Consider the following 12,722-nt stretch of genomic DNA (forward strand, 5'->3'; position numbering starts at 1 on the left):
GAATGCAGCTCATCTGTCTTCATGGTCTAGCCCTGTGGTCGGCAAACTGCGGCTCGCGAGCCACATGTGGCTCTTTGGCCCCTTGAGTGTGACTCTTCCACAAAATACCACGGGCTTGGCGAGTCTATTTTGAAAAAGTGGTGTTAGAAGAAGTTTAAGTTTAAAAAATTTGGCTCTCAAAAGAAATTTCAATCGTTGTACTGTTGATATTTGGCTCTGTGACTAATGAGTTTGCGGACCACGGGTCTAGCCTCTCAGAGCTCTGATGCATCCCCATCGCCTTCCTCTGTGCCCATGCCCTGTACCTGAGCTGTAGACACCAGGGAGAAAGGCTTGTAAAGAGCCTCGTGTGTGCTTTTTGTTCCTTAGGGGACCTCTATGAACCAAACCCTAAAGAAAATAAATGAATTCCCACTTCCACATCCACTGTACGTGTCATTATCCTTCTCAGGTTAACTGATGGGCGAGGTGGTCCACAGGACTTTGCAATGAAATTGACTGCATATGAATTGAGTCTGAAAATTCCATTTATTAAAACAAATAAATGGTCCATGTTGGATGAAAATGTACACATCGCATTCAGGTTTCCCTGCTTTAACATTTCTGTATTTCCCTCTCTTCGAAAGACACACTCCATGGATCTTATGTAGGAAAAACGTGAACAATTTTTAGGCTGGGAAAACATTGATGTATATTCACAATGTAACAATTCACCATTGCCAGGAGCAGCTAGAAGCAAATATTTTTTTCAGAGAGAAAGAGTACAAATATTCCTTAAGACAGCATGCTGATTTCTCAAATTTCTATTTGTGGATGATTGTATGAAGAAATGGTTTAAAATTTTTCCTTGGTAAGCACTCTCTTTCAAATATTATTATCAAATTAGCCTCAGATCAAAATACTTATTTACAACCTCTGATTTAAATAAAATAATATTTGGTTTAAAATTAAAAGAAATAAAACTGGAGTTAATATTGAGAATGATGCAAAAATTTGTTTTATTAAATATGAGGGTTATTCTTACTGGTTAACTAATTCTATGGAGATTTCATTACTATCCAATACATTATACACCGAAATTAGGATCTTTAATAATTAAATTAATTTCCCCTTCAGATAAAATTATGCTGGTGAAGATGATTGTTGAATTTCTAAAAGAAGTAAAGCTCTTCAGAGGCATAAGTAATAACCCCCCCCCCTTTAATAAGTAAAACTATCAATAAGCCAAAACTCATATAAAAACTCTGGTATTATAATTCCATACTGTGGGACATGCCATTATGAAAAAGCCAAAATACTTTCCTTAAACTTAGATGGACTGTGAATTTGCTATCTTCTCTCTCCTTTCCAAACCAAAGTCACATGAAGTTTGGGACTTCCTTTATTTTGAATCACCAGAGCTGTATTGTGGTGCTTCCTAGAGTTTTCATTCCATTTTCATTGCCCTAAAGATCTAGATTGACATGAAAATTTAAATAGTCTTTCTGAGAAAAATAAATGGCATGGATTATGAAAACCATCAGGGTCTTATAAAGATGCCATTGCCAACAAAGAGTGCTTATTCACACTTGTTTTTTTGTGACTATATTTTCAGTTCATATTTTGATTCATATTACAAATGGATATGGTTTTTGCTGATTCCACAGTATTACTCAGCTAATGGTACAACAATGTAGTTTAATGCATACTTTGCCAGGGTTTTTCTCCTCTAAATCTTCATCTGTGTCCTACTGACTGTAACACAATCCCAAAGTTTGAACAGAGCAGAAGTGCATTCATTTCCTTGCACAAATATTTCAGTATTCTCTTTGCCCACCCCAGGTATGAGCTTTAGTTGGATGCATTTATGCTTTTACCAGCATGCCCATAACAAGGGAATAAGGGGAATATTTACCAAGTCTATTTCAAAATCTGTCCTTGGCATAGTAAGCCTTTTTATCTTCTCTTTTCCTTCCTCTCCATCCTTTGTTTTTTAATGGGGGTAAGGAAAGAAAGGAGAATACAGTTAATTTGGAAATGGTCTTTTGGGATTTTGAAGCAAATGAGAAGATGTAAGAGAGGCTCTCTTTAGCCTGGAGATGGCACAGAAAAAAAGTGATAAAGGCTTCCAGGGCCTCCCATTACTGATGAAAAGTCACGTTCACGGCCACCTCTTGGGACGAGAGGGCTCTAGCTGCGAGAAAATTGTCAATAAAGACTGAGAGACTCTAACAAACAAGATGGAGAACAAAGACAAAGAAAAGATTCTAGTGGGGGGGGGGGGGAATAGGCGAGTGGCACCCAAAGACCATCTCAGTGGCAAAAGAAGGCTGATCCTCAACTGGTGGAGGTGGCTGTTGAGGCCACACCTGCTTCTCCTCCCAGGAGGGCAAACAGCAGGAATTCTGAGAATGGGTTTTCTCTGGTGTCATGGGTTCATTTCTTGTGATACTTGAAAAAAAGAGGGGGCATGTTTTTCTTAAAATCACAGAAGGAATTCTTTAGATCTAGAATTTCTGAGATTCAGGGAAAGAAGGAATTTTCTCTTACTCTGTGACAAACACACCTCCCAACCATGATGGATTCTTACCTCTCCTGCTTTGGGTTTTTATCAGGGATGCCTTGGATAAAGAGCATCCCAGAAAAAACCCCAAATGCTTTGGATTCTGGAAATCATGTTAGAGAGGTGTGTACACTGAGAGGAAAACTAGGAGGTGTTTTAGGCATACCGTAGCTTAGGTGCAAAAGTTATCTCAATTTTCCAGATACTGAGTTTTTTTTTTTCTTTCCCAGCTTCTTTTCTCGCTCATTCCTTTTCCAAACGTTAGAGAAAAACAACAAAACTTCTGAATGGATGTTAACACGGACATTTTCATGCAGTATTACTCAAAAATTGTCACAAATATATGAAAGCACCAGTCACAACACATGATTTACTTTAACTTGCAGAATCAAAGCTATCATGTACAAATGTTAGGAATAGTGATAAGAGAACACAGACAACCGGCATTGTTTTTGTCATCACCATGAGGATAAACCACGGGGAATCTCTCCCTGTACATTCTTGGAGTTCAGTCTCACCGACAAGTCCAGCCTTTCCTCTGTCCTACTCTAATGGGGAGGGGGGAGGGGGAGGGTCAAGGAGAAAGATAAAAGGAGACGGAAGGCACACGGACTAGACATCAACGCCATTAAACCGAACCTCGGTTACACTGGACAACTCAGCTGATCAAAGGGCATCTAAAGGCAATATCCATTCCAAAAAGGTCATACGTATCTTCGCTCAGTTCAGCTGTCTGATTTTTTTTTTTTTTTTAATATGATGCAGAAATAGGACGTTTTGGGAGGGACAGCAGGAAAGAAATGACGCGGATTTTAAATTTACACAGTCCCCTCCTCCAGGCAGTTCTGCAGGTATCAGAGCTCTTAACTCAGGGTGTGGATTGGCTTTCATTGTCATAAAGGGGACCAGTTCCTTAAACATGCATAGCCTGGAGTTTCCGGGGTGGTTGTCCTCCCTCTACTTAAATGCTGTGGACTGGAAAGGTGCCCACTTTGCTAAAAACTCTACATCAGTGTCCCAGGAGCCCCGAGGCTCTTCGGCTTCCTCATGGAGACTTAAAGAATGGCACAGAAAAACTTCTTCTCCCGGAATGGGTTCTCTGAGGCAGGAACAGGAGTCAGGAGGGGGTCTTCCTTGGCATGAGCTTCACAGTAGGCCATCAAGTCTGCAGCTGCCTTAGATACCTGGAAAGGAAGACAACAAGCGAAACTTCAGAGGCGGCATTGATGCCGGTGTAGCCAGCCAAGGCCCAGGCTTTGGGGTCCAACTCCCCTCAAGAGTTCAGGTTCAAATCCGAACTCCACCACTTACTAGCTCAAGTGCAAGTGAAGCAAGCTACTCAACCTCCATAAGCCTCTGTTCCCCATCTACCAAGGAGGGAGTTGATGATCTTGACCTCACAGGATTGTTGCAAGTGGGTTCAGGGCAAGGATGAGGGGAATAAGGCATTTAGAGCACAACATTGAAGGAGACGTTTTTGGCTTAAATATTACTTTTTAATAGGCATTAGGTTGCTTATAAAATGTTTTTATTGTGTTCTATTTTGTTCTAGACATTGACTTAAGTTTTCTCTTTTGATCTACAGAGTCAAGGTCATGCAAATCTCAACTCTGCATTTGTACAGCCCTGAAAGTGAGTTATCAAATTTATTGGCATTTGATTTTTCATAGTATTCTCTTAAGATTTTTTTTTAAATGTGGTATTTGTGTGAAGTTAGTTGTCACTTCTTTCCTTTCTGATTTTACTCATTTGAATCTTTCCTCTTATTTATTAGGCTGGCTAAAGGTTTGTCAATATTGTTTATCTTTTCAAAAAATCAGCTCTTCGTTTCATTGATCTTTTTTTATTGTTTTTCTGGATTCCACTTCATTTGTTTCTGCTCTAATCTTTGGGTTTTTTTTCCCTTCCTTTTGCTAATTTTGTGGTTAGACTGTGTTTTTTCTCAATCCTCACTTGAGAATGTCTTTATCATTTTTTTTAAGAGACAGAGAGAGAGAGAGAGAGAGAGAGAGAGAGAGAGAGAGAGAGAGAGAGAAAGAAATGAACCCTCAACCTTAGTTGTGGTGAATTTTTCAGCTTTCCTCCCGTTACTGATTTTTAGTTTCATGCCATTATGGTTGGAAATGATTGTTGGTATGATTTCAATCTTCTTACATTTGCTAAGACTTGTTTTGTCACCTATTATATTGAACTTATCCTGGAAAATGTTCCCTGGGCACTTGAGAAGAATGTGTATTCTGCTGCTGTTGGATTAAATAATCTGTATACATTTGTGAGGTTCCTTTGGTCTAATATGAAGGTTGAGTCCAACATTTGCTCTAATTTTCTGTCTGGAAGATATATCCATAGTTATAAGTGGAGTATTAAAGTCCCACTATTATTGTATTGTCTATTTCTCCCTTCAGATCTGTTAATATTTATTTGCTTAATATATTTAGGTGCTTCAATATTAGGTCCATATATATTTATGATTTCTATATCCTCTTGATGGATTGACCCCTTTATCATTATAGAATGACCCTCTTTGTCTCTTGTTATATTTTTGGCTTAAGTATCTTTTTAATAGACATTAGGTTGGTTATAAAGTATTTTTATTGTGCTTCTATTTTGTTCCAGACATTGACTCCAGTTTTCTCTTTTGATCTACACAATAATCCGAGGTAGAACCTGTTACCCTCCCTTTACAAATGAAAAATGGAAGCCGAGCACATTGCATGGGTTATTCAATGTCATATAGCAAAGTGCCCAGCAGAAAAAGACCTTGGACCTTTATGTCACAGCCATCCACATACAAACTACTCAACCGTAGGGCTAGTTCTAAAGGTTGATTAACATTCTTTGTGCATCTTTATGAAATGCTACTATGACAGAATGAAAGGAAACATGCTGCTCTTGTCTCGGCTCCTCTAAATGAAAGCGAAGAACAGGCTTTCAGAATCTTGATTACTTTTTTTGTGTGTGCCTTTTACTGTCTGAGCCATAGCCATTATTACACCAAATAGGAGCTCAGCTGTAAGCAGTGGAAACTGTACAAAATTGAAGGAGATGCTCATGGTCAAGGTCATGCAAATAATATCTAAAACTCACTTGTTAAGAAGAGACCCAGCACAGTCATTACTTGTTTGCAATGCTCACACACAAATATGTGGCAGAAATTCTCAAAATCTTGTTATGAAACAGAAAGTACCATTCTGGGCAAGATTAATAGCTGAGAATTGCTCATTTCTTGTATTGGAACACTTGACTCTGAATGATTTCCTTCTCAAAATATAGTATGTGTTTTATCTTGTTTCCTCAACTAGATTGCAATCTCCTGTAGGTAACAGTCCAATACAATGTCAGAATCCTAGCAGTAATTACAATCATTGCTAATATTTGTCTGTCCTTGTTATGGGTCAGAACTGTGATAACCACTTTATATAAAGTATCTCCTACAACAAGCTATTATTCTCCTCAACTGTAATATGTGAAATTGAGGTTTCATTAGGTAAGTGTTTGCCCTAGGTTTCACGCTCACGCGTGGCTGAGCCCTGGGTCTCAGTGTTCCTGACTTAATCTTCATGAACGCCCATCCTTTCCAACCCATAGCGGCCATCTTTGTTCCTTACCCACAGTGATTCACAGCAATAAACTGCCTGTCAAATCTTGCTTTATGACTATCCCTTTAACATTTTCTACACAGCTTCTTTTACATTTTACATCCCTAAGCCTCATTTTCCCATGAAAATTTTCCCAGTAACTCTAGGTAATCTCTCTCTTTTCTGTCCTGTTGAGTCTTCTTCCAGAAATATCTCAAAATTGTCCCCTATTGTCTTCTCTATTATTACTCCTACTCTAGTTCAAGCCTCCACATTTTTTCTCCATGGCTAGTGAAATAGCCTCTTAAAATTCCCAAGGGATCTGCTATAGACTGACTATGTCTCCCCAAACTCATATGTTGAAATCTTACTCACCACGGTGATAGTATTTGGAGGTAGGGGTCTTTGGGAAGTGATTAGTTCATGAAGGCAGAGCTCCGATAAATAAGATTAGTGTCCTTCGAAAAGAGCTTCATTGCCCATCCCCCCATGTAAGGTTATGGTGAGAACATAGCCTTCTATAACCAGGAAGTAGATCCTCATCAAACACCAAATCTGCAAACAACTTAATCTAGGACTTTCAGTTTCCAGAACTGTGAGAAATATATTTCTACTGGTTATAGGCCATATAGTCCATGGTATTCTGTTACAGTATCTCAAACAGACTAACAGAGGAGCCATGGGTAGAACTCAGGGGGTAGTTTATGAACTTCAATGATTAACAAAATTACATCTTTATTTTCACTAACCTCAATAGAAATTTAGCATTTCTTTCCATTATAGATACAAACAGCTAATGCTACAGTAGCATTAACAGTTTCTGTGACTTAGTCAACAACAGAAATTAGATATTTTCCCTCATAGTACAGTTATTACAAACATTTCAACCTTTCATTTATATTCACCCACTTTATCATTATAGTCCCACTATTAGATCTTATATAATCAGCTAATAGAAGAGTATAATATAATCATATCATACGTATTTTTCTAAAAAATATTCTGATGAAGTATATTTCAATATAATTAGTTTCATTTGTAATTTGAAAACATTAATCTGAGAAGTGGACCATATTCTGAACCACTGTCACCAACCTCTCACTTGGATCAGCAATAACATCCAGGGTCGTATCTGCTTCTACCCTTGACTTCCATAGAGTTCTGTTCTCAACCCAGTATTCAGATATGTCAATATGTCAGTGGCTCCCCATTTCTTACTATGACTTTCATTCTGTATGTTTTTACCTAAAGATTGATTATCTTCTCAATTAAGTAACCTGTTCCTCACTATCATCCCCAAATACACTCTCAATCCCTTTTACCCTATTTCACTTTTCATTATCTTATAAAACTTAGTACTTTCTAGCATTATCTATAGCAATTTATCATGTCTTATTTTCTGTTCTCTTTATTTTCCCACTCAAGTACTGTGTAACCAATTTGATTATGCTGTGCTTTGGAGTAGTTTGATTCGTGGTTCTTCATTTAGGGGTTGTTGAGTTATGTGAGACTATGGATTTGCAGTTTTCATCAAATTTGAAATTTGGAAAGGGAATTTGAGATTATTACTATTCCATTGTGAGTGTTACTTCCAAAGGCCCCACCTCCAAATGCAACTATATGGTGGTTACAATACACAAAATAAATGGCCTGTAATCTTCAAAAGGTCAAAGTCACGAAAGTCAAGGACATCTAACAACTAGATGTAACACATGACTCTGAACTAGGTCCTTTTGCTAAAAAGGACATTACTGGGGTGATTTGCAATACTTACATGGGGTCTGAATTTTAGAAGGTAGTAATGTATCAATGTTAACTTCCTAATTCTGATTTGATTATTGTACTTTGATTATAGAAGAACATTCTTACTTGTAGAAAATACACACTAAAGTATTTAGAGGGATATGGCATCTGTTGGCAACTTATTCTCAAATGGTTCAGGGGAGAACAATTCTTTCCACTGTGTTTGAAACTCTCCTGTAACGTTGATATTATTTCCAGAGTAAAAATAATTTTTCAAAAGAAAGGGAAAGGAGAATTTAGAGAGCAAATACAGACAATTTTTTCAGGAAGTCATGCTATACAGCAGAACAAACAAATGAGGCAGTTGCTGGGAGAGAAGGTGGAAGATTCCAGAGGAAAAAATGTACATTTTATTTAAAAGGGAAAATTAGCATCATGTTTGTATGCTGTTAGGAAGGATGAAATAAAGAGCCAAAATTATCCAGGATGGGCACGTGATAGGGATGAACTGTTGGAGCATGTCCTTGATTAAGGAGATGAAATTTATGGGCAAGTGAAGGAATTTACTTCTGCCAACAGCAAGGATCTCCCCAGATTGGCAGCTACTAAAACCCTGCTATCTAGCAGCCTCACCAAACCAGAGTGGGGCTAAGAACCAGGAGGAAGTGAAGGGGGACTCTTAGATAGTCCCAATAAAGGCCACCAGACTGTGTTGTTAGGATCTAAAAAAAAAAAAAAGAAGAAGAAAGAAACAAAAGGAACCTATTTCAGACAGACACTCTGACAGCTCTGAGGAGAAGCAGTTGTCTGTACACATAAAAAACTGGTATGCTAGGATATAGCTTTGTCTTCATTACATCCTAAAATGGAGACAGGATTTTTTCTTCTTTTAAGGTGCCTCAAAGGATGTAATTCCACCCCAGTCCATCTTTTGAGACACATCTTCAAATTGCTGTTGCAAAATGCTTGCAAGCCATCAGGCAAAGAAGTCAGCACTGACAGGCGGCCACTGCTTGTGTGTGGGGGGAGTTGTTGGCATAAGGGTATCGTCATTCAATAGCTCTTTCTTGCATTGCTGGCAGTAATGGAGCCTTGCAGGTTGACAACTTTAATTTGTTGCTTAAAAGAAGCTCAAAGATTTCACTGAGATGGAGGCTTGGAAATGGGATGACACCTCACTGAACGCTGAACATTGTCAAAGGCCTGGCGATATAGGTTAAGGCAAAAGAAGCTGCAGAACCTCTGGGAAGAGATGACAGACCTTTCGAAGTAGGAGAAATGAGCAGTCTGACTCGAAGGTGATATTAAATTAATGGCACATTTCAAGAGGATATTTTAAAAAAGGAAATAGAATTAATTTTTGAAGCTACAGTCATCAAGAAAAAGTACCTTATATTTAATTTACTCTATTTAATAAAAGAAGAACGACATTCAAAATTACCCTCCTCTCTATATATTTTTTATTTTATTTTATTTTTTTAAGAAGGGAGAAACTATCTGGGCGAAACTGAACACTAGGCTATTCAGAAGAATTTATTTCCCTGAGATTTCAAACTATCAAAGCTTTACAGTACTATTTCTCTAGCTTCAGGCACAATGCATAACTAAGCATGTACTTGGTGCTGAACAAGTACCTATTAAAAATTTAAAAATTACATAAGCTCTCATAAAAATTGAACTTTATGTTTAATTATTAATGTATACTTGATTGCATTTTTAAATTTTTGCCTCATTTTCAGCAAATCAAATGAATTAGAACTGGCCAGCTTTGAACACAGCCCTTTCCCCTGTAAGTCTTTGATAAACTATGCCAATTTTATTGTCCCTGAAAATACTCTCCATTGGCCTAGAAGGGGGTTTGCATCTCATTCTGTCTAACAAACCGAATGCAAGCATGTTGAGGAAATAAATGTTAAAATTTCAATTCAGTACTGGAAAAATACTTTAAAAGTCCCAAACATACCAGGTATGTTCCCTCTCTATTCCTAGAATGATGACTAACTGGTCCATTTCCCAGTTCAATTCCAATCTGTCATGAGCCAATCACCAGAAAGGTGACTTAATCAATAGAAATGTTCATATTTGATTAAATAAATTACCAGCTAGGAAAATCAGTCTGTTCATTTTATGTTGAACTGTTTTAAAAAGAAGACATACTATCAAATACTGGCTACTTATAATCATACGCATGACATGATACACTTTATTTATCTGTAAAATGGTCAAATCTGCCCTTCCTTTTTATGGTTCATTACACTTTTTTCTATTACCACACTTTTATTTGGCAAGTACCTTAATTTTCAGACCTTCCAAACCATAGATATAATTGGAAATGTCACATAGAATGCAGTTCCTAGTGTTTTGTCATATGACACTCTTAATACATAAAGTTAACACTATCCACTGAGAAAGTGTTTCCTGAATGCCTGGAGTCCTCAGCACCACGAAGGCAGCAAAAAAAAAAAAAAAAAAAAAAAAAAAAAAATAAATAAATAAATAACATGGTCATGGGCTTTGAGGATTTTATGGTTTAGTTGGAAAAATTTATCTGATGAGGGTAAAATTGATTGGAAAATGGATTAGTAAGTATGGTCAGAATAGAGATAAAGATTCACGGACAAGCGAGGATTTGAGTGGACCCCTAACAGAGCCAGTTAGGTCTATTGGGATCATTGGGGAGAAATGAGGAACCAGTTTGATGTTTTTATGTGGGGTCAATGTATGGGGCATCCAGTTAGTAAAGAATCAATCACTTCACCCACTTTCCTGGCCTATACTTTTTTTTTTTTTTGCTTTCACATCTACATTATCTTTCATGATATAACATTTTCTCCAGTTTACAACCATTCTCTCCCCTCCCTAAATATCCCATCCCCTGCCCATCCAGATAGGTGGGTTAATTTCTGGGAGGCATGTCTGTGCAATGTGGTTCAACTTTAAGGTCAATTGACAATAGATGCAGATGGCTCAGTCCTGCTAGAACAGAGATGCCATTCCAAGAACATGGGATTAAGACTAAAAGGGGTTGACTCCATCTATCTCTTTCCTCACGGAGCTGGAACTGTGGCATGGGATCCTGGGAGCTGGGGGAAGTCATCTTGTGTCTGCGACATAGAATAGCTGACAAGAAATCTTTGCTTCCTCAGAAAAGGAAGAGGCAGACACACAGAGAAGCGGAGACATGACGCAGAGCACTCACAGTTTCCAATGGTCTCTCAATGCTCACGTCCACTGCTGACCCAGCTACATGTCTGCTCTTGGTTCCTGAGATATTCTCTGTCTTTTACAATCAATCCCTTCTTTTTGCTTAAGCTAGCTTGGGTTAGGTTCCTATTATTAGAAACCCAAAGACTCCTAAGATAGTGATGAATAAATACATGTACTAAGTCCTGCTGTTCTTTACGTTTATGCTTGCTCTCAGCTAGTTCTCTCAGGACTGGGATTCCTTTTTTTTTGTTTTTAAAAAAATATATATTTTATTGATTTTTTACAGAGAGGAAGGGAGAGGAATAGAGAGTTAGAAACATTGATGAGAGAGAAACATCGATGAGAAACATTGATCAGCTGCCTCCTGCACATTCCCCACTGGGTATGTGCCCGCAACCAAGGTACATGCCCTTGACTGGAATTGAACCCAAGACCCTTGAGCCTGCAGGCTGACGCTCTATCCACTGAGCCAAACCAGTTAGGGCAGGACCGGGTTTCTTTCACTTGCCTTAGTGTGAGTATTCTGCTGTTTCACATATCTGCATGGCAGGGTCTCCACAACACCCTCCCTTCCCCCTCCGCCACACCCCTGCCCAGAGTCCTTTGATTTTACTTTTTTGTTCCTGAATGAAATGCTAACAAAGAAACACAGAAAGGCTGAGAGTATGATTATATATGCCTGCAGCTTATGAATAAATAATGGGTTTCTTAGCCCTCATCTCCCAGGATCTGTGATGTGAAGAGATAGAAAACAAGAAGGTTTAAAGATGAATGTGCTATTCAGACCCTTTTATGGTAGGGCTACTCTATGCAGCCACATGAGAGATAAGGTCACTCCCTGCTTAAGGGACTTCAGCAGCTCCAGGGCCAGCTGTGCCCCTTGCCCCCTGCTCCTTGTGGCTTAGGCTGCAGTAGGCTCCGACTGATGTATGTAAAGCCCCTGCTGCCAGAAATGATGACTCAAATAGGTCACTCTCGGACTAGAAAGTTACAACCTGGGCTCTTCAGAGAGAAGCCCCTTCCTGCTGACAGTATCTGCACTGAAAGCAGGTGTTGAAGCCTGAATGCTCAGAAGCCCTGAAGGGTCCCCTAAAGGCAGATGAGCAAACCCTAAGCCAGGTAGCTGACAACTGTCAACACAGCCGCAGCTTGATCCAACAGCTAAACTAAAAGTAACCTGACACTTCACCACAGCATGCCGGCCTGGCTCCGATGTGCAGAGCCAATGCTGAGAGACAGGCTGCTGCAGCATTTCCAGCAATTTAATAATGACGTCACGAAGGATTCGTAGATTTGAATGAGAAGATGACCCAGGAAGGCCGCTCCTTGGTGCTCAGTTGATTAGGCTGATGCTTTGTCTCTCTTTTAACAGTGATTGATTTGGTCCCTTTAGAAGCAGCATACTGAGGAAACCAGGTGTGCTGTGGCTTCTTTCTGATGATACTTGGTAATTAAGCTCCTTGGATATCTTACTGGCACTACTGATAGGTCTTGGTCATACTTGTGTGACCCTTCACTAGACAAGGAGATCGTTGAGGGCAAGCATCATGTCTTCATCTGTATCCATCTCTATATCTCTAGAACCTAATAAGGCCTGGCCTTTTAGAAAGCTCTTAGTAAGATATTTATTGGATAAATGAATAAATGAACAA

General features: G+C 38.8%; 1 protein-coding gene across 4 annotated transcripts in view; it reads right to left on the minus strand.

Moving 5' to 3' along the window:
* Window positions 1-509: 509 nt before the first annotated feature.
* GNG2 (G protein subunit gamma 2) overlaps window positions 510-12,722 on the minus strand; it is a 107,624-nt gene continuing 95,411 nt past the window's right edge. For all 4 annotated transcript variants that reach the window (XM_045580752.1, XM_045580754.1, XM_036436871.1 and 1 more), the window contains one exon: window positions 510-3,726. In XM_045580752.1, coding sequence (XP_045436708.1) covers window positions 3,598-3,726 — 129 coding nt within the window. In that variant the 3' untranslated portion in view covers window positions 510-3,597. The remainder of the gene's footprint in view (window positions 3,727-12,722) is intronic.

This window comes from Pipistrellus kuhlii, unplaced genomic scaffold (genome assembly GCF_014108245.1).
Source record: "Pipistrellus kuhlii isolate mPipKuh1 unplaced genomic scaffold, mPipKuh1.p scaffold_m20_p_1, whole genome shotgun sequence".
NCBI lineage: Eukaryota > Metazoa > Chordata > Mammalia > Chiroptera > Vespertilionidae > Pipistrellus > Pipistrellus kuhlii.